At 40.2% G+C, this 23,440-nt stretch overlaps 1 protein-coding gene across 1 annotated transcript; it reads right to left on the reverse strand.

Annotated features, from left to right (window-relative positions):
• Positions 1-4,012: 4,012 nt before the first annotated feature.
• tp53i3 (tumor protein p53 inducible protein 3) lies at positions 4,013-23,440 on the reverse strand. The gene is made up of 6 exons (XM_078541287.1): positions 23,371-23,440; positions 20,333-20,476; positions 16,367-16,634; positions 8,567-8,779; positions 7,692-7,888; positions 4,013-5,568 (listed from the first exon to the last, which is right to left on the reverse strand). The coding sequence occupies exons 1-6, from the start codon at positions 23,371-23,373 to the stop codon at positions 5,374-5,376; spliced, it is 1,020 nt and encodes a 339-aa protein (XP_078397413.1). The 5' UTR covers positions 23,374-23,440; the 3' UTR covers positions 4,013-5,373.

Consider the following 23,440-nt stretch of genomic DNA (forward strand, 5'->3'; position numbering starts at 1 on the left):
GGACTTCAATATCCATCACCAAGAGGGTGCAGTAGCACTATTAATGACCAACTGAGAGGACATATCTAAAAGCAAAAAACTGCGGATGCTGGAAATCCAAAACAAAAGTAAAAATACCTGGAAAAACTCAGGTCTGGCAGCATCTGCGAAGAGGAACACAGTTAACATTTTGAGTCCGTATGACTCTTCAACAGAACTAAGTAAAAATAGAAAAGAGGTGAAATATAAGCTGGTTTAAGAGGTGGGTGGTGGGGGGAGGGGGGGGGGGGCAGTGACACGACAGATAGAGCTGGATAGAGGGCCAGTGATAGGTGGAGATAGCCAAAAGATGTCATAGACAAAAGGACAAAGAGGTGTTGAAGGTGGTGATATTATCTAAGGAATGTGCTAATTAAGGGTAGAAAGCAGGACAAGCAAGGTACAGATAGCCCTAGTGGGGTTGGGGTGAAGTGAAGGGATCGAAATAGGCTAAAAGGTAGAGATAAAACAAGGGATGGAAATACATTTAAAAATAATGGAAATAGGTGGGAAAAGAAAAATCTATATAAATTATTGGGGGGAAAAAAGGGGGATCAGAAAGGGGGGTGGGAATGGAGGAGAGAGTTCATGATCTAAAATTGTTGAACTCAATATTCAGTCTGGAAGGCTGTAAAGTGCCTAGTCGGAAGATGAGGTGCTGTTCCCCTCCCAGAATACATTGTTTGCGCCCTTGCCACCCCTCAGCGCTTCTTCCACGTGTGTTCAACATGGAGGAGTTCTGATTCATCAGCTCAGGGAAGGTGCCAGGTGGTCTGTCCTTTTTTGTGACTTTGTAGCAGTTTGTTACAACTGAGTGGCTTTTCAGAGGACATTTAAGAGTCAACCACATTACTCACTAAAGAGCCATTTTAATTCCAGATTTTTATTGAATTCAAATTCCACCATCTGCAAATTCCACCATCTGCCGTGGCAGGATTCAAACCCGGGGCCCAGAGCTTTACCCCAGGTCTTTAATCCAGCGACAATACCACTACGCCAGTGCCTCCCCGAGGCTATATGACATCTGTTTGCTATGCTACTCAATTAATCATTTGATGCATTTCCTGGTTTAATAGAGTTTACCAAAGCATACAAATAAGCATACAGATTTTAAATGATTCACAAGGTAATGTAGTAAATTAATACTTAATTGTAATGGACATTATTTATAGTGGTCCATAGTGGCTTTCAAAAGGGAATTGAATAATTATGCGAAGAGAAAAAATCTGCAGGGCTATAGGGAAAAGGCAGGGTGGTGGGACTAGCTGAATTGCTCTTAGAGAGCTGGCATGGACATGATAGGCTGAATGGCCACCTTGTGTGCTGTAACCATGCTATAATTCTGTGGCGATTTCCATCTCGGTTCAATGTGATGTCCAATAATATTTATACTTTGTCTTTTAGCCTGTTTAGGATTTTGTTATGGCTTTTAACTTTGCCTATCATTGGGAAAATGTTGGAGTCTATTATAAATGATGTAATAGCAGAGCATTTAGAAATATATAATCTAATCAAGCAGAGTCAATATGGCTTCATGAAGGGGAAATCATGCCTAACAAATTTATTAGAGTTCTTTGAGGAGGTAACAAGCAGGATAGATAAAGGGGAACCAGTAGATGTAATATATTTGGATTTCCAAAAGGCATTCGATAAGGTACCACACATAAGGCTACTTAATAAGATAAGAGCCCATTTTGTTGGGGGTAGTATTTTTGCATGGATAGAGAATTGGCTAACAAATAGAAGACAGAGAGTTGGGATAAGTGGGGGCATTTTCAGGATGGCAACCTATAACTAGTGGAGTGCCACAGGGATCAGTGCTGGGGCCTCAGTTTTTTACAATATATATTGACCTGGAATACTCTGAACAATTTTGGTCCCCTTCTCTAAGGAAAGATATACTGGCATTGGAGGCAGTCCAGAGAAGGTTCACTAGGTTGATCCCAGGCCTGGAAGGATTTTCTTATGAGAAGAGGTTGAGTAGGTTGGGCCTGTACTCATTGGAGTTTAGAAGAATGAGAGGCGACTTTATTGAAACATATAAGATTCTTAGAGGGCTTGACAGGGTAGATGCTGAGAGGTTGTTTCCCCTTATGGGAGAGTCTAGGACCAGAAGGCATAATCTCATGTGTGAAATAGTTTCCTCTGCCCAGTTAGATTTATAGAACCATAGAACACTACAGCACAGAAAACATGCCATTCGGCCCTTCTAGTCTGTGCCGAAATATTATTCCGCTAGTCCCATTGACCTGCACCTAGTCCATAACCCTCCAGACCTCTCCCATCCATGTATCTATCCAATTTATTCTTAAAACTTAAGAGTGAGCCCACATTTACCACGTCAGATGGTAGCTCGTTCCACACTCTCACCACTCTGAGTGAAGAAGTTCCCCCTAATGTTCCCCCTAAACCTTTCACCCTAAAGCCATGTCCTCTTGTGTTTGTCTCTCCTAATCTAAGTGGAAAGAGCCTACTCGCATTTACTCTGTCTATACCCCTCATAATTTTGTAAACTATCAAATCTCCCCTCATTCTTCTATGCTCCAAGGAATAAAGTCCTAACCTGTTTAATCTTTCCCTGTAACTCAACTCCTTTAGACCCGGCAACATCCTAGTAAATCTTCTCTGCACTCTCTCAATCTTACTGATATCCTTCCTGTAGTTAGGTGACCAGAACTGCACACAATACTCCAAAGTTGGCCTCACCAATGCCTTATACAACCTCACCATAACATCCCAACTCCTATACTCAATACTTTGATTTATGAAGGCCAGTATGCTAAAAGCTTTCTTTACAACCTTGTCTACCTGTGACGCCACTTTCAGGGAATTATGTATCTGAACTCCCAGATCCCTTTGTTCCTCCGCACTCCTCAGTGCCCTACCATTTACTGTGTATGTCCTACCTTGGTTTGACCTTCCAAAATGTAACACCTCACACTTTCCCGCATTAAATTCCATCTGCGATTTTCTGGCCTATTTTTCCAGTTGGTCCAGATCTCTCTGCAAGCTTTGAAAGCCTTCCTCGCTGTCCACAACGCCTCCAATCTTAGTGTCATCAGCAAACTTGCTGATCCAATTCACCACATTATGATCCAAATCATTGATATAGACAACAAACAACAATGGTCCCAGCACAGATCCTTGAGGCACACCACTAGTCACAGACCTCCAGTCTGAGAAACAATCATCCACTACCACTCTCTGTCTTCTCCCACACAGCCAATTTCGAATCCAGTTTACAACCTCTCCATGGATACCAAGTGTCTGAACCTTCTGAACTAACCTCCCATGTGGGACCTTGTCAAAGGCCTTACTAAAGTCCATGTAGACAACATCCACAACCTTTCCTTCATCTACTTTCTTGGTAACCTCCTCGAAAAACTCTACAAGGTTCGTTAAACTCGACCTACCACACACAAAGCCATGCTGACTATCCTTAATCAGCCCTTGGCTGTTCAAATAATTATATATCCGATCTCTCAGAACACCTTCCAATAATTTACCTACTACTGACGTCAGGCTCACTGGCCTGTAATTACCTGGTTTACTTTTGGAGCCTTTTTTAAACAACGGAACAACATGAGCTACCCTCCAATCCTCCGGCACCTCACCCGTGGCTAAGGACATTTTAAATATTTCTGCCAGGGCCCCTGCAATTTCTACACTAGTCTCCCTCAAGGTCCGAGGGAATATCATGTAGGCCTGGGGGATTTAGCTACCTTTATTCGCTGTAAGGCAGCAAGCACCTCCTCCTTTAATCTCTATATGTTCCATGACACTAATGCTTGTTTCCCTTCCTTCCTTATACACTATGCCAGTTTCCTGAGTAAATACTGATGCAAAAAAACTGTTTAAGATCTCCCCCATCTCGTGAGGCTCCACACATAGACGACCACTCTGATCTTCAAGGGGACTAATTGTGTCCCTTACTATCCTTTTACTCTTAATACACTTGTAGAAACCCTCTTTCTTCTTTTTTTTTTATTTTCCTGAATAACTTGTTTGCATTTGGTTTTCTGTTGGAAAGTGTGCACCAGATTGGGTATAGATTACTTCTCAGCAGTAAAGCATTCTTAAATTGAGATTGCTTCATAACATTGTGTAGCTTAGTCCAGCTATTAGATGTTCTATTATTTTAATACAAGAATCCCAAGCCTTGGCATTGGAAAGAAAGGCAGTTTATCAGTTGGTCTGTTGTTTTGTGTAGCCACTCTGGGTTTTTCAATCAGCAGTTGCCCATTGATACTCGAGATTTCCACTACATTATCTTGGCATTTACTTTGCATGGGCTTTTCTTAAACTCATTGAGATGCTCTTCAGTATCTTTCAGCACTTTTAAACCTTTCAGTCTCTCAATTTTTGCCTTGTTGTGACCGTTACACTGGAACGAATGGAAAATTATAGGGTCTTTGGCTTTTCCTCGAGCTTCCAAATAATTGCTGATGGAATGTGAACTTCCAACTTGGACAATCACAAACCTCAGAATTTGGTATATACTAGGCCGCTTAATATTTCACTGGCTAAGTGTGCTATTTTGTTAACTGCTCTCTTAATTATTCTGTCAAACTTAAATCAAGCTGATCTCAGATAACTCTAAATAAAGTATACATTTATTCTGGGATTCAGACAGGTCTTTGGTATTTCAACTCTGTTGGCTTCTTTATGTGGAAAAATTACTATCTTTTTGATAATCCTTGGACCAGTTTTGTCACAGAATGATTGCATGATTTAAAAAATTGGACATAGTGGTGTGAAATTCACTCAAAGTAGCAATATCATCTGCCATGCTAGAGCTGTGCATCTGATGAACCAGTTTTTATGTTTTATAAAGACTGTCGAGCCTTCATTTTCTATTGGAATAGTGGGACCGTTGTTTCTTTGAACAACAATGGTGATAGATAGCTGCCTTCAACATCCCTTGTTACACTTTGTTCCTTTCATATTTTGACGGATGGTAATGTTCTCATTGCAGCCCAGAGTTGGGTTCTGTAATTTTGGCTAGTCTTTTACAAAACAAGGGCCAATGGTAATGGGTTGCTAGTTTCAGTATGTTTGAGTAAAGGAATTTCTGTTTCAGGGATTAAGACAGACTAGCTTTTCTTGCCAATTATCTGCCAAGTGAATCTTTCCATTGTGGAGATAATTGATTCTATTGCAAGTCGGAAATGGTGTGAAAGAAAGCTGTTTATTATGGTAGTTTGAAGAAACAAATGAAATCAATATTTTGAAGTTGCTCAAATTTTAGGTAGAGACCTAAAGGCTGCTATCATAGATATATTTCTATTTCATCTAATTCAACATGGTCAAATTAATCCAGATCACAGTTAGTCATCATAATGTCTTTCTCCTTCATTACAGATCAGACGGCTTTTCTTTTCTCACTTCAATAATTATCTTCCCCTTGTTTCTGTTGTTTTCCATGTATCTGTGGGCATCAGCAATCTTTTCCATAGGGAAAGTGCTATCAATGACTGGACGAAGCTTACCTTCCGGTACAATGTGAGGTATCACATTTTCTGTGAATGCTCTCACCAGCTCAGCTTTATACTGAAACACACAAAAAGAACTCTGCATCAGAACATGTTCTAAAAGAACAAACTTACACTAACAGCACTTTACAGGCATTAATTGTTTGGAGTGTCATCACTATTTTGTAAGCAAACACAGCAGCCGATTTCCATGCAGCTAGGTCCTATAAACAACACTAAGATGGAATATTTCCCAATTGCCTAGATGAACGCTGCACGAACAACACTTAAGCCCAAAGCAGCCTGCTTGATTGGCAACCCATCCACGACCTTAGAAATTTACTCTCTCCACAACTGGCACCTGTGTAGCATCATAGACCAGCCAGAAGATATATTGCAGCAACTTGCCAAGGCTCCTTCAACAGTACCTTCCAAACTGCAACTTCAATCACCTAGATGAACAAGGGTAGCAAGCACATGGGAATATGACCACCTGCAAGTTCCCCTCAAATCATGCACCTGCTGACTTGGAAATACATCATTGTTCCTTCACCGTCACTGGGTCAAAATCCTGGAAATCCCTCCCTAACAGCACTGAGGGTGTACCTACACCACGAGGACTGCAGCAGTTCAATAAGGCAGCTCACCTTCACCCCCTCAAAGGCAATTTGGGATGAGCAATAAATGTTGACCTTGCCATTGATATCTACCTCCCATTAATGAATTTTTGAAAACTGTTCTGATTGTTGGTTGAGGGAAATTTTGACCAGGACACCAGGAGAACTCTACTGTTGCTTTTTGAATCATGCCTTTTGTGTTTTAATATTCACCTGAGGGGGTAGATGGACCTCTTGGCACCTGCAAAAAATGTAGCATTCTCTATAGCTACTGAATTGTCAGCCTAGATTATATGCTGAAATCATTAGGGGGCGTTGAACCCACTTCTTTCTGATTCAATGGTGAGTGTAATATCATTTAGCCACAGTTGAAAGAGGTCAATGGTGATAAAAGTTTCCGATTACTAACACAAGGTCTCATTTCCAAACCAAAAATGTTCATAGTTTAATTTTGCTACAGTAGCTCCCGCTGTTGCCTGATAAAACATATAATTGCTGTATGAACAGAACCAAAAATCTCATTCCCATATCTAATGTTTACAAGTTAAAGCTGCAATGCACAAATTTGTTTTAAAAAGGTATCACTGTACATTACACACGTTTACAGTTACCATGCATTCATGTCCTGATTACTTCTTTGAGCTAACTGATATGATGGCAGCCAAGGTTTCAGTTTTAGTACATCTGCTCAATTAAAGAAGTGTCTCTCTGCAAATGTCAGAATTTCCATGGATGAGATATTCCTAATATTAACAAAGAAAGATACCACTTCTGTGGAGCAGGCATGATAAAAAGGATCAGCTACCCGCAGATACATCACTTATATTTAGGAGCTGAAGGACACTGTATGCAAGTACCAATTAACAAGGATGTTTTGTGGGAATAACTGGATACTGGTAAATGTTCTACTTAATCCCCTAAAGGGACTTAAAATGTACGATGAAAATACATTGAGTTTCATCAAGGCTCATTAAAAATGTAAAAAATTTGGCTGAGCAAATCAAACAGCATGTTCCTTCCATTGTTTTTTAATAGGCAGAGTACAGACTGTACTCAACCAGCCCACACTAGCAAAACCCAAAACAAAATGTCTACTGTTAGATGTGATTCCTGAGTGCACCAATAGCAAAGGTAACAACCAATTCAAGATAATCAGCGGAGCTTGTAACGTGGTTCATTTATACTTGTTAGAAGCAACATACATTCATTATCATTATCAGGGACCCATTCTCTGCAAACAAAAGGAATATGTTCAAACACTGTGCCTTTTTTGAATTACCCAGAAGCTTGGGAAGCCTATGGTTCCCCATTGCTTCTCCGTGGCAACACCTTGGCCAGAGCTGGCTTCCCAACCAATCAGCACCCTTTTTCCCTGTAGCATAAATTGTTGTAATCATTTAAAATTTGGCATTCTTGCATTTGTCCTGATGAGTGCAAGATGAAAAGCTTCGGCAACATGCCTCTCTTTTCAGCAATATTTAAATGTAAGATTTGTACACTAATGCACATCTGTATTAAGTTATCATTCCAAATTCAGTGGTTACTTCTATTGTGAATAAATTTGTAAATGACATGAAAATCATACTTTTAAAGGACGTGGCCTTAGTAAGGTAGTTAGAAGACTTCCTCTTTTGAACATCAGTTGTTCCAAGATATTTCCATGTACATCACTAGCTCCCAGTAGTCCATAAAGCACCCATCTGCCATCAACAGCTAAGCACTTGACATTTTTTTCCCAACAAGATCCACCAATGCAGTCCAATATAACATTAACTCCTGTACCTTTGAAGAGAATATAGCAGATTTTAATCATAAATTTCATGGGTTAAATGGTTTTGCATTTATATTCATTTTCTACATAATTCAAAGTATTCTAAATTGAAAGTAATTAATATTCATCCTCCCTCCTGCTCCCAACCTCCCTGAGGTTGAGCCCTGCCGTTGGAAGAATACAAGTCCAACTGGAATCATTATGTTTAGATTAGTGATAATTATGGAACAAGATCAAAGATAACTGTGGCACAAGTATATCCAAATCCATGAGTTTTCCCTTGATGGCAAAATAGATAAATTGCCAGACATCCATACAAACTCAAGATTCCAGCTTTAGTCTCAGTTTGGCCTGACTTACTTCATCTCATTTACTGCAGCAGTTGGTACTACTAACAGCCTCAGTAATTACTGGGTTCAGAAGAGATGGGTTGGGGTGGCGGGCAGATTGCAGAGAGCACAGTATCAGTAAAGTCTGAAGCTAAAACCTATCCAGAAATCCCTGCTAAAAGCCTGGGGGCATTGAACACAGGCACGACTCCTCAACGTTCACCAACAACGCTATCACAAGAACAAACATTTGGGCAACATTACCAAGGGCTGCTACTGGGTGTTGCATCATATCAAAGCCTTCAAAAGAGGAGGGCAAGGGAATAAATTAAAATCCATGAGCCAATTTTCTTAACTCACCACCAGTAAACTGCAGGACTTTTTCTGAGAAATCTTCTACTTTGTAGTTAAATGCAGCAGCTGCCCCAAATTCTTTACACAGTTGCATTTTCTCTGGGGACCCTGCAGTTACAATGGGAATCGCTTCTGCCAGTTGAGTCAGCTGAATTGCTGCTGTGCCAACACCACTGGCTCCAGCATGGATCAGCACTATTTCACCTTTATGCACTTTAGCTTGGGGAAAAATAAAAGAAAAATTTAACCACATCAGTACCTAAATCAATAATATCAATAATGTTAAACATTTAATTACTGTCAAACACAAATGCAAAATAGCACATTTTAACCAATAATTTATTTTATTTCTATTTAAATGTAACAATACTAGGGACTGATGAGGAAAGAGATCTGCAATATAGGCGATTTTTAAAAAATCTAGCATTGTGATTGTATCAGCTATAAAAGGTAAAATTACAGGGATTCTCCTTTCATCATTTCTGTTATGGACCAATTGATAGAGTCAACAACTCCATTATCATTTTATCATGCATTTACCAGGATGTTAGAAAGTGAACTGGATGGAACTTGGTCCTCTTTCATCTAGCAATTCCTATGTAAACATAATAGTGGGTTGTACTAACAGAAATGGAGTATAAATTTACAGAGGTTTTACTTTTACCGTGTAAGACTTTCATCAGATCACTCTGGTACCCTTAAGACATTCCAGGCAAGTAACAAAAGATTCCAAGTAACCCAATATTGAACTTCATTGACCCGCTGAGTTTTTCCAGCATTTTCTGTTTTTGTTTCAGATTTCCAGCATCCGCAGTATTTTGCTTTTATTCAGGAAGAGCTTGTCTTCTTTGGAAAATAGGTTATCTACTCTGAGTTCTGAGATTATGAGGGGAATTGCCAAAGTTGATTTGAACAAATAGTTTACTATAGTGAAAAGCTTATATATTAATTAAAAATTAAGAATAGGAGGGAGGTTTTACACCATAAGGACAATAGATAACTTATTCCACACTGAAACAAACACTATAAATGGATTCAAGATGCAAATAAATAAGTCAGTACAGTAGCACTGTGGTAAATTCAAATCCCACCATGGGAAATTGTGAAACTGAATTCAATAAATGTGATCTAGTGCCAGAAAGTTGCCAGATTGTTGTTAAAAACCCAAATCAATTCACCCAAGTCCTTCAGTTAAGGAAGCCTACCACCCCAATCCCACATGACCTATACACGACTCCAGAACAATACTATGGGATTAATTCTTAATGCCCCTGAAGTGGCCCAGCAAGCCGCTAACAGTTCAAGAAAATCTTGACAGCCTAAGTTTGAAAGTTCAAAGAGAAGGTACGGTGTACAGCCAAGAAAAAAATAAAGAACATTCAAGGTTTACTAAAGTTAGGAAGAAAACAAAGAAAAATGGTTCACAACCAATTTATTGCAATGGCAAAATTGGAGTATCATAGAGAACAGTAGGACTCACCGATATTTAAGGCTGAGTGTTACCGAAGAAAAGATGTTGCCATATCACTTAAAGAACAACGTTAATACAGTCTGTCAATGATGCATTACATATAAATTTCCTTCTGCCAAGTCAATCTTGGAACACTTTATTGTACTCTAATTAAGCCAAACCCAATTAAAGCAGCGATATTAGAGGTAATTTTCTAGGTAGGCACTGAATATCAAAGACTGAGCAACATGCCGATATATAATTTACATTGCTTCATTTGGCCATATCTCAGGGGTCAACATTTTTTATAAAACTGCCTTGTTTAATTTTATCAAGGGCTACTTTTTGAATTTTGGGGGCTACTTTTTTTTGGAGAGCTTCTTTTTCATTGGGATGGGTTGGGGAGGGCAGTGGGGTGATAATTATGATTTCAGAAAGAGAGACAGTAATAGAGAAGAGCCAACTATTGACAATGTCAGCATGGAAGTAGATCAAATATATTAACAAGTAAAGGTGGCAAATCTCACCTAAAGGGCTGCCATTCCTTAACTCATAACGGGCACCTTACAGAACTTGGAAAATAGCTCAAAATGTCTGGAAATCATGAGTCAAGAGATCAGGAGCACTGGAAAGTGAGTAAGAATTTAGGATGATCTTAAGTGCATATATTATACAAAGTTAATAACTGTGCAAAATAGTTCCAGATTACCACCAATGGTGAACTTGTCACCACCCATGAGCTAAGGTTGTCTGTCTTATGAAAAGTCTCTGTTCATCACCCAGATATAATTTCCAATTTAATAAACTAAGATTGCCTCCCACCAGCCACTGCAGGATTATAGAGAAATAAAAATGGGATGGACTTTCCCTTGAAGACATTTGCAATTTATGGGGCGGTGGGGGGGGAGAACCTGCGATAGGAGGAGCTGCAGCAGTGAGCATGGGAGAGACAGAATCTGTGATAGGAGAAACAGTTCCTCTCAGATTCTAACTCTCCCATGCTCGCTGCTCCTCCAAACAAACTGTTATTTTCCCACTCTCAATGTGACTCCTGCGCCTGCAATCGTTCAGCCATAATGTAAGATAACATGTATGGGAAGGGAGCAAACCTTTTTGAAATTTTCACCCCCATGTTTGATTTTCCATGGGCTGTTTGTGAGGCTAAGGGCAAATTCGCCTAGCACCCCTGTGTATTTTGAACCCTGCTCCATCTACAATAAAACAATTAATATCATCACAAGGACTGGTTTTGTCAATTGTAAACTGATGCCAACAGAATCTAAACCATAAGCATAATAGTAAATTTGATTGTAATAATTATGAGAATAATTTTCTGAATACAATTTGGCAGTTCAATGCAGCGTACATCAGAAAATTACTCGGCATTGAGGGTGGGTAAAGAAGGCATGTAGAACTAAGAGGCAAGTTGCAATTCACCTGCTATTGTAGTGTGGCCTTGCTGTGGTCTTAAACCTGGCTCGGTTCAATAAAGTAGATTATGTAGGACAGTACAAATTCAGCTAATTGAGCAATCCTACATAAAGCCAGTTAATCACAGAATCACACAGTGCAGAAGAGGCCCTTCGGCCCATTGAGTCTGCACTGACATGTGAGAAACACCTGACCTACCTACCTAATCCCATTTACCAGCACTTGGCCCATAGCCTTGAATGTTATGACGTGCCAAGTGCTCATCCAGGTACTTTTTAAAGGATGTGAGGCAACCCACCTCCACCACCCTCCCAGGCAGCGCATTCCAGACCGTCACCACCCTCTGGGTAAAAACGTTTTTCCTCACATCCCCCATAAACCTCCTGCCCCTCACCTTGAACTTATGTCCCCTTCAACTAAGGGGAACAGCTGCTCCCTGTCCACCCTGTCCATGCCCCTCATAATCTTGTACACCTCGATCAGGTCGCCCCTCAGTCTTCTCTGCTCCAACTAAAACAACCCAAGTCTATCCAACCTCTCTTCATAACTTAAAATGTTTCATCCCAGGCAACATCCTGGAGAATCTCCTCTGCACCCCCTCCAGTGCAATCACATCCTTCCTATAATGTGGCGACCAGAACTGCACATAGTACTCCAGCCGTGGCCTCACCAAGGTTCTATACAACTCCAACATGACATCCCTACTTTTGTAATCTATGCCTCGATTGATAAAGGCAAGTGTCCCATATGCCTTTTTCGCCACCCCACTAACATGCCCCTCCACCTTCAGAGATCTATGGACACACACGCCAAGGTCCCTCTGTTCCTCAGAACTTCCTAGTGCCATGCCGTTCATCGAATACTTCCTTGTCAAATTACTCCTTCCAAAGTGTATCACCTCACACTTTTCAGGGTTAAATTCCATCTGCCACTTATCTGCCCATTTGACCATCCCGTCTATATCTTCCTGTAGCCCAAGACACTCAACCTCACTGTTAACCACCTGGCCAATCTTTGTGTCATCCGCAAACTTACTAATCCTACCCCCCCCACATAGTCATCTATGTTGTTTATATAAATGACAAATAATAGGGGACCCAGCAAAGATCATTGTGGTACGCCACTGGACACGGGCTTCCAGTCACTAAAGCAGCCTTCTGTCATCACCCTCTGTCTCCTACAACTAAGCCAATTTTGAATCCACCTTATCAAGTTACCCTGTATCCCATGTGTATTTGCCTTCTTTATAAGTCTCCCATGTGGGACCTTGTCAAAGGCTTTGCTGAAATCCATATAAACTAACCTCATTTACACACCCAGTCACCTCCTCAAAAAATTCAATCAAATTTGTTAGGCATGACCTCCCTATGACAAAGCAATGCTGACTATCCCTGATGAAACCTTGTCTCTCCAAGTGGAGATAGATTCTCTCCTTCAGAATTTTCTCCAATAGTTTCCCTACCACTGACGTGAGACTCACTGGCATTTAGTTCCGTGGCTTATCTCTACAACCCTTCTTAAATAGCGGAACCGCATTAGCTGTTGTCCAGTCCTCTGGCACCTCCCCTGTGGCCTGAAAGGAATTAAAAATTTAGGTCAGAGCCCCTGCGATCTCCTCCCTTGCCTCCCTCAGCAGTCTGGGACACAAATCATCCGGACCTGGAGATTTGTTCACTTTTAAGCCTGCCAACACCTCCAATACCTTGTCACTCCCTATATCAATTTGCTCAAGAACCTCACAGTCTCTCTCCCCGAGTTCCATACCTTCATTCTCATTCTCTTGGGTGAAGACAGATGTGAAGTATTCGTTCAACACTCTGCCGATGTCCTCTTGCTCCACCCATAGATTGCCCCCTCGGTCCCTAATGGGCCCTACTAGTCCTAGTAGATAACTAGAAACATAGCTTATCTATTGGAATGTTCCCAAGTACATGATGTCCTACATAATCTGGATATTATGAGGAATTTAATATTTGCATTTCTTATTTATTAGGAGGCAATAACACTGGAATTTGCACTTTCCAACATATTGGGAGCATTCAAGTTGGGATTTGACCATTGAAGACAGTTAAATCTTGTGATGCCAATAGACTCTACTGCAGATGACCAGACAACCACATAATTTTAACAATAAGATTTTGCTAATGGAATATGAAATCTGAGAAATCAAGGACTGATCTTATGAAGTTATATGAAAAGTATGTTCAAACAATCATGCTGCACTGAATAGAGCTATTTACAAAATGGGTCAATATATTGTTTTGTACATTGACTGACTTGGGTGGAGTGACAAACAGCACAAACTGTTCAAATAAGTTAAAGTGACAGTCCAGTGACCTAATGAAAGTAATTTTAACTGCATATAAGCTTCTTGTTAGTTTTTATGGATTTAACACAACTTCATCATGAATGATAATTTTTTTTAAAAAGTCCTGATCAATAAGCTGATAATAACATTTTAGTGATGAAGATTCTCCTCACACTACTTCAGAATCCTTGAGGGTGGTTAGATTATTTGGGTCTTGTATCCAGCAAGATAACAATATGGAGCAAGCCCAGAGATTTACATCTGGTTAAACATAGCTGCACTTTCAACAGTAGAATACATTTATAGGCCAGATTTTGTTGTAGTGGGGCATCAAACATTATTTGTCATTAGTTAGACTTGCCCCTGCACTCTTCATCTCAAAATTGTGTTGCCAATAAGTTGCTGAAAGTGTGAGCTGATAACAACACAATGAGGAAAGTCGGGTAGCTGGGCTCTGAGTGAAAAGAGCAAGCATCTGTGAATCTCCTAAACCAATAAAATTGAAGGATTGAGAAGGAAGAGTAAATTAGAGTGGGTGAATTCAATGTTATATGAGAGAAATATTGGATAAAGAGAGAAAAAGAGAAAGCTAAACTTAAAATTTTAAATCTGACACATTTAAAATCTCCAATTAAAACCTAAAGGAATGAGACTCCACACTTTTACGGTTAATTTTCAGTGCCAGAGAGGTTGATCGTCAATAATTAGCAATCACATCATTACAACAATATTTACACTATTAGCAATGAGATTGAATATCCTGCAGTGGGTTTAGATTGTATCTACTGTGAAAATACAGCAACTTCATGACATTTAGTGAATGTAAAGAGTGAGACAGGCAGTGAAATGCAACCTCCAGGAAGCTAACGGCAATGTGCTAAAGCTCGAACAACTTCTTAATATTGGCATTTGACCGTGCATCTGCTCCTCATCAGAAGTTGCTGACCATTTATGCATAAATGATGGACACTGGTCTCATCATTATTTTGACACCAAAACCTGGCCATTGTGTATCACATGATGTGAAATATACTATGAACAATAACATGGGAGATCTACTAATATATTGCAATGAGATCTCATTTAGTTTTGTATTTCATCTATAACTCAATTGTTGAAATTGTAATTATCAGAATGACAACCTAAGCTTTAAGAAAACAATGCAGTTTACAGAACACAATATATTCTGTTACAAATGCGAGGTTTTATAAGATACATGTTTAAATTGTCTTTTTTAATTTAAAAGGAAAACAGAATGCCCTGGAAAAGGGAAATGGTGTGAAGTTGTATTGACTTAGCCTGGCAACAGGCCAGGCGATGGTTACCATAGGGAAAGGGGGCACAGGTTAAGAAGACTTATTGAAACCATGTGTCATATTTCACACCTGAACACAAAGACAAAGGCAGCTGTCTTGCCTTATAGCAGATTCCCAGGCAGTCTGATTGAAAAGAGAGAGGCAGGAACAGCAGTTGCTGTGGTCTGCAGAGAGAAAAGCATTTTTTTCCCTGTTAGCAACTAGATGGAATACAGAGGAAGGTTTCTCCATTGGTTGAAATGAGGGAACCTGCATTGAGTTAAGGACACTGAACGTTTGCCCTAAAGAGGGCAGGAGAAAAAAATCACTGTGGCGGGCCTGACAGCTGAAAGTCGGTTTGGGAATGCTGAGGATTGAAGGAGACGTCACTGCACATTACAAAATGGAGAGACATGAACCCTCTGGAAGCTGTGAGCGACTTTAGACAGTTTCTTGAAAAGACTGCTATTCTCTGGAAAGCATGATGTAAAGTGCATATACAGTGTGGGGTTATCAGTCATTTTCAGCCAATAATAAGGCTTTTCTTTTCTATAGTTTAGAGTATTAGTTGCCTACTAAGTAATGTTTAGTCAATGTTGCTTTTAGTTTGTCTGTTACAGTATAAGAGTCAAAACTAAAAGGAATAGCACGGCAAGATGTAAAGTTGGTCAGCGGGAATTTGAATACCTTATTGGCCTAGAACATCTGCTCCCTGGGGTCCATGGCCATGGTGAGGGGGGTGGTTGATGTTGTACTTGTGTCCGAGAAGATGGGGGACTCCCCGGAACTCCCCAGGCAAGGACTGCACAAGAATTTTCCAGGAAGTTTAAACTTCCAAGGGGCAATTACCCAGCACCAGGAATAATCTAAAACTCCGATTTAAATTAGAGACTTTGAATGGTTCCCACACTCTTAGCAGAATAGGTACCCAGGAAAAGTTAGAAAGATTAAATCCACTTCTAATTCCCGGGTAACTACAGTATGGACACTCCCGGACCCTCCAACTATCACCCACCCCCAACCACCCCATCCCCAAACCACTTGATCTCCCCAACCCTTCGAACCATCTGACTCACCCCCAACCAGCTGACCCCCAACCACCCTACCCGCAACCACCCAACACACCCAAACAACTCACCCCCAACACCCACCCCCAAAACCCCGGCCGACTAGCCCCCCCCCACCACCTGACCCCCACCCCGACTAGCCCTCAAAATCTCCCACCCCCCTGACCACATAGGAAGTGGTACTAATTAATAATTTGACAGCTTGCACCACAGTCCTTACATGCTCACATTGAATATATATATATCTCTCCTTACCTACAAGATGCAGCAGCTGATAGGCTGTCAGCCAAGCCTCAGGAATGGCTGTGGCCTGGCTGAAGGTCATGTGACTTGGTATCGACATCAGCTGATCTTCAGGTGTTACGACGTACTCTCCATACCCACCACCTGCCAGTAATGCCATTACTCTAGCACCAACAGAGAAGATGCCCTTACAACCAGGTCCAATGCTGGCCACAGTTCCTGCAGCTTCCAAGCCAAGTACTTCATTTTTGACTTTGGCAGAAGGGTTCTTTTGTCGTCTCTGCAACGTCAACCAAGACTTCAAATACTAACATTGAACAAACCAACCACTGACATCCATTTATTTAAAATGTCAATTTTATAACTTAATTGCCATTGAAGGATTCTGACAGCATGTATAGACATGCAGCATTAAAGCCTCGGCCTGAGAAACTGTAATTTTGAAACAGCTCTGATGAACATTACAAAGCCATTTTTTCAGTACAGTCAGAGGCTGCAAATGGTCTTGTAGAATTGTAAACTTTTATAAAATTCGGTTCTCTGGCCTTCAAGTAAAGCATAACTTGCTGGGGCAATTGGTCAGAATTTTAAGAATTAAAAATTGGAATGTCCATTGCTAATAACTTAGCAATAATTCTGCAAACTTACTGCAGTATAACTTTGTCTTTTCATAATAATCAAAAATTATTCTGGTGCATTAAAGCAAATCTGCTTCGTAATAACTAGTGTTTTATTTACTCTAATGCAGCCAAATTTGAAGCTAGACAATATTAGGATTTGTAATCATGAATCTCACAAAATTGCCAGAGGTAATATATTGCAAGTAGCAGTCAGGATAAGTAAATAGCAATATGTGGGGGATAATTCCAATATAATTTGTCTCTACCACCATTGGGTGGGGGGTGAGAGAGAGAGAGATTTTCATGCAACTGATACATGTTTACTTCCTCTTTTCCTCATATTCGTGCCATCATTAAGACTGCCTATTTCCACCTTGGCAACATTGCCTGACTTTGCCCATGTTATGGCACAGCCAATGGTAAATGCTGAGCTGCTCAAATCCCAAAGGGAAACTTGAAACAACTGCTACAACTGTTTTGCAATTTGTATATCTTTCAGTAGTAATACGACCACCAAGTCTTATAGGTTTCTTTAAAAACTAAATTAAACCTTTATTAATAGAAGAAATGATTTTAAGTACATACATAGATCTCAAATTACTACAATGATAACTTCTAAATCCCCTAGCTAACCTAACTCCCAGTTACACCTTCATTAAGGCAACAGTAAGATACATAGACTTTAAAAGACCCAGGCAAAGTAACACACAATACCCTGAACAGTCAAATGCAAAGTGAGTTTTTCTTAGCTTCAGTTCCTTATAGACAGCAGCTTGAGGCATAGATGCTGGAGGCTGTTCACACTTGTGTTAGATCTTAGAATGCCTTCCCTTGCACACAGCCTTCTCTCCTTTATACATATTTTCCCCTTTGAATGCAAGTTCCCATTTTTTCACTATGTCTTTGAACTTTACCTCTCTAATATTAAAAATCTATCATAGTACTAATTTTACCAGTAATCTTTGGGAAAAATAAACACACTATTTCTTAACTTCTTCTGGCTAGGTGAAACATTTCATCCCCTCTTTTGAATTCAAGATAGCCTGATTTATTTAAAAATGCAAATGTTCCCTTCACACCTCACATTCTAAAACTTCCCCCATGTTTACCTACTTAACATTTCAAACCTAGCTTATCCTCTGATGCATCAAAGCCTTCAAACCAACTGTCTTTAATTCAGTTAAGTCCCCCCCACACACACACAGACCCCACTATTACTCTACTTTACAATAAATTCCAATAATATTATGAAAATTATTATATTTTCCTGACACCGTGTATCAGCTCCTGTGCTGCTGAAACCCTCAGTAATGCCTTTGTTAACTCTAGACTTGATTATTCCAATGCACTACCAGCTGGTCTCTAACAGTTTACTGTCTATAACTGGAGGTCATTCAAAACTCTGCGTCCCTTATTTTAACTCGCAGCAAGTCCCATTCCCCTATAACCCCTGTGCTTGCTGACCTATATTGGCTCTGAATCAAGCAATGTCTTGACTTTAAAATTCACCCTTGTTTTTAAATCTCTTCATTGCCTTGCCCCTCCCTATCTCTGTAATCTCCTCCAACCCCACAACCCTCTGATATATCTGTACTCTTCTAATTCTGGCCTCTTGTGAATGCCCAATTTTAATTGTTCCAACATTGGTGGCCATGCCTTCAGCTACCTAGGCCCAAGCTCTGGAATTCCCTCCCATGTCTCTACCTCGCTTTTCTTCTTGTTGCAAATATCTAGTTCATCATTCATGTTAATATTTTATAAGTAATTTTTAGTTCTAGGAAAATTATTGTTCTAAAGGGAATGTAATTAAAATGCTGAGCTTTAGAGATTGCCAGAACACTTAAAAAATGGCAGTTCAAAAGCTGACCCATGTTTGTTAAAAAGTTAGAATAGAAGAGATAGAGCCATAAAACAGCAGGAGGACTTGCTTAGCTAAAGAACTGGAGACGTGACGTTTGCAATCCTTGCAGTAATGACAGTCCAGAGAAATGTTTCTGTTTTGGGAGTTAGATCTCAATTAGTCTAAAAGCATTCAGTGAACTTGAAAGATTGTAAAGCTCATTTACTTGATCAGGTCAAAGAGGAAATTGCAAATGAGGGATAATTAACCCAAAGGTAAGTTTGAGGACAGCCCAGAGTAGGTTATGTCATCATGGGGAAGGGTGGAGCTTAGCAAGGTTTTCTGGCTTCAATTTATCTGGGTGTTTTTACTGAGACAGTTAGTTCCAATTTGGGGCTCATGTGGTTTGCAGCTCATTGAGAGAAGATAGCAAAAATAAATGACAGTTAGATAGACCTGTACTGTAAGCAGAGTAAAATAGGAAGTAATTTGTCAGGAGCGTAAGGAATTAATAGCGGCGCACTTGCTAGACAGTTAGCATTTGTCTCAGGTAAGGGGTTCCCATAAGAACCCAGATGTGACTAAAGTAATTGTCATAGCTTGAGGGATGCCATAAGAATCCAGTATCAGGGCTAAAGCTTAATAGAGAGTGAACAGAAAACATTTAAAGAGTTAGCTGCTGAGGAACTGTTCAATCAGTTAAAGCGTTGCTTGAGAGAAAGAAACACTAAGCAAGCAGCTGTGAAGTGTGTAGCTTCAACAGTTAAGGTAGACTGGGAAACTAGAGTTGAAGCCTTAAAGCTGCAAAGGGATTTGTATGCATGTTAGAGTTAAGTTGACTAAGTTAAAATTTCAAAGAATATTGAGAGTCAAGAGACCAAGTTCGAGGAACCAAGAGAAGACCCTAGATGTCCCAGGATCCATGGGAAAGATAGACCAACATGCATCAAACTTTTGTATCGTGCCATGCTTTGACTAATGAAATGTTAAGTATCAATCTTTATTGTCCAATAAACCTTGGTAGTTGGCATTCTAAATTAATGATTGTCCTTTTTGCCAATAAAGTTATTTCTTAACAAGAATTTTCTTACTCTGGGGTTAGAAGAGAGTCCAAATCCATACAGGCACTATATAAATATATGCTGTTGTTGTTTGACTTTCCATGCATTATTAGTGGCAATGCTCTGCAACTGTGCAACATCCTGTGATACAGACAAATCATACAGACTGTTCCGCTTACAGCATGTAATGTGACTTGATGCATAACTACTGCAATTTTTCATTAAATATCTCAGGGACAGTGAAGAGGTCAGTTTCTAAGTGGACTGAGGTTACTCATTTCAACCTGAACAAAATATAACTTTTTCACTCTTTCGAATGTGCTTTTCTCCAATGCTGTGTTTCTTGTTAAAGTGTCCTTACCATATAAAAAGCAATTGGCTTTAGCAAACAATGCTACAATAACACCCTTAAAGAATACATTGCATAGTGTGTGGCTGGAATGCAAAAAACAATTACCTGCAGTAAATCAGACCTATTCAAGGCAGTAGCAAAAACTTTCATCAGGACCTCTCCATCTTTTGGCTCTGGTCTAGGTACTTCTTTGATGTAAAGATTTTCTGGTCCACCGGGCTGATCAAAATACACTACTTTCATCTTGTGCTATAGTAAATACAAAGGCTAATGTTAAAATTTGAATTTGCAGTTGTCATACCTTGAACATTCACTCCCTCCACCACCCACACACAGTGGCAGCAGTGTGTATCAGCTACAAGATACATTGCAGCAACTCACCAAGGCTGCTTCAACAGCACTTTCCAAACCTGCGACCAAACTTCTACTATCTAGAAGGACAAGGGCAGCAGATGCGTGGAAACGCCATCAGCTGCACGTTCCCCTCCAAGCCATACACCATCCTTAAATCTATATCGCTATCCCTTTACCGTCGCTGGGTCAAAATCCTGGAACTCCTTTCCTAACAGTACTGAAGGTGTACCTACAGCATATGGATTGCAGCAGTTCAGGAAGGTGGCTCACCACCACCTTCTCAAGGGCAACCGGGCATGGGCAATAAATGCTGGCCTAAGCAGCGACACCCACATACAGTAAGCAAATAAATTAAAACACAACTTCACATAATTCATCATTTTGCATATTATGGTTTTATTCAAGGCTTTTTAAAGCCACTATTATAGTAGCCAAATAAAAAATATTGTCAAATCACTGTATTTTATTTATTGCATATCTTGTACTTTTAAAAATGTGGCATTTGTTAAAGAACAACTCAATAGCCACTTACAGTAAAGCATTCTGGGGAAGAGATTCAACTTATTGCTGTCCATTTTGTGCCTGAAAAATGTGACCAACATTTGAATACTGGGGGACAGCTAGGGCTCCTTAACCACCCCACTGACAATCAAAGTTCACTTGATGCTATATTAAGATGGCCTTATAAATGGGAGTGCAGCCCACCTGCCTGAAATAGGCATAAAGCTGCTTAGCCACTCAAATCAGAGCATTTCGCAGATTGCAGAATCTTGATTACGAAATTCTGGTCGAAATACAGAGTGTGCACCATGATGCTCCAGCCAGTAGCACCATGTATTGAGTGGATTAAACAATATAGCAGTCTGTCTCCTGGGCCCACAATAAATTCCACCCACTGTCAGCCATTCAAGATGCCCCTACCAGGAACAACTCCTTCCACCACCCGGACCTGACTTACAGTCAGCTCAGTGTAGCACCCAATCAAACTGCTGTTCTTCCCCAACCTGTGAACTATAATAGATTGCCCATTTCACACCACAATTTGCCAGCAACATTTAAATGAAGCCCAAGCCAGAATTTGCTTTGGTCGGATGTTGAATTTCTCAACGTCTGCACCCGAAGAGTCTCCAATAGCTTTTTTAAACTTCATTCTTCTAGAGATGACCTTGCAGCTATACAACTTGCTACCGACTCACTAACCACTCAGAAGTTTTTCAGTTTACTTTCAAAGTCTTTCATAGTTTTGAAAACATCTGTTAAATTAGCTTTATTCGATCCCTTCAATCGATCTAGTCTGGTGGAGACCATCCAACGTCTCTTAATTTTAAGTCTCTCATTCCTGATATCAGTCCAATGAATCTTTGTTTTATAGCTCCAATATCTTTCCTGTAATGGGGTGTCCAGAATTGGATGAAATATTCCATGATCTAATCAGTATCTTATACCAATTTAAGTAATTTCCTTGCTATTATATCCAACACTTATTAAAAAATCATTATGTACATTTTGAAAAGTCATTTTATGTTGGTTAGACAGTACTTTCAGGAGAATCCAATAGGTTGTTGATGTGGAGATGGGATTTTTTTTTCACTTCCAGGGTCGGAAGAGGAAACAGGTTGGTACTTGGAACGGATAGGTCCGACAGTAGCCAGTGTGTCTGCCAAATTTCCCAAAATATTATACAGAATGGCTGAATGCAGGGAGACCATGATTAATATACATGCAGCAGCGTGTATTTCCGACCCAAACATCTCCAACAGTAATCCCCTAGTGCAGTACGTCTGCAATGTGGTGCGCACAATGTATTGTTTTAAACAGTTCTGTGCTTCCACAATGATCTCCTCTGCTATTTCATGCGGAAGTTTCTGAGCCCAAAATCTCATGCTCCCTGCTCCAACAGCACAAGTGTGGCATTCAGGACTTCCAGCCATCACTGTGCCCTGAAGTTGACTTTGTCCTAAGTGGGAGTGACAGGTTCAATTAAATAATTAGACAGGTAGCTCATATCTTTCAAGCAACACAGAAGTCCACTCTAACTGCCCTGCAGGACATCAAAACAGCACCCTGCCATTCTAATGGGAGGACCAGAGGCCCATATCTGACCAAAGATAGAATGCCTCTACAACCTTTGGACCATCAGCCTATGTCCGCCGGTTAACTTCAATTTGCAACGTACTTTACTGGTTTGATGTTACCGGCAAATTTTATCGTCATTCCTGTGTCCAAATCAGTTGGATACAAATGGAAGGCAAAAGCTTTAATTCCCAGCAGATATTCCTGGGACACAAATAAATTACCTGCATCTCACCGCACTGAAAAACACGCGTATACCAGGACCATGCAGAACTACCGTTTCAATTCTAAAAGCGCACTATTTTTAAAAAACCTCATGCAGACTGAAAATATAATGTTGTGATTCATACGTAATTACTGTAGCCGCATGAGACAGAATTTAAAGATTTTCATTTCAAATAAAGGTATCTGAAACTTAAAAAGTAAGAAAGGCAATCTCGAAGTGCTGTCTGACTTCCGTCTCCCACAGGTAAAAAGCGATTCAATCGGCACAGGGACCGGGGCGAACTTTAGACTTTAAAATAATCAGGTCTGTTGAAGGTCATGTGGACTCGAAACGTCGACTCTTTCCTTCTCCACCGATGCTGCCAGACCTGCTGAGTTTTTCCAGGTAATTCTGTTTTTGTTTCAAAATAACCCCACGTCCTAAATAGCCTGAGAGGGCGCCCTCCATTACTCAAACTTCGCTACCTCCACACAACAATTCAGTTCCTCACCATTTTGTAAGACAAATGATTTGCTGCCACTCTTCACAGCTGCTGGCTCAATAGTAATCTTTGACCAGCC

Source organism: Cetorhinus maximus, chromosome 5 (genome assembly GCF_964194155.1).
Source record: "Cetorhinus maximus chromosome 5, sCetMax3.hap1.1, whole genome shotgun sequence".
NCBI classification, from domain to species: domain Eukaryota; kingdom Metazoa; phylum Chordata; class Chondrichthyes; order Lamniformes; family Cetorhinidae; genus Cetorhinus; species Cetorhinus maximus.

Bases quoted from the DNA above. Each gene is read 5' to 3' on its own strand.
- tp53i3 (XM_078541287.1), bottom strand. The intron at 8,780-16,366 runs GTAAGGAGAGAT...TTTTTCCCCAAG, and splicing joins TCAGCTGCTGCATCTTGTAG to CTAAAGTGCATAAAGGTGAA. The intron at 7,889-8,566 runs GTGAGTTAAGAA...TTCTCTTCAAAG, and splicing joins AGTCCTGCAGTTTACTGGTG to GTACAGGAGTTAATGTTATA.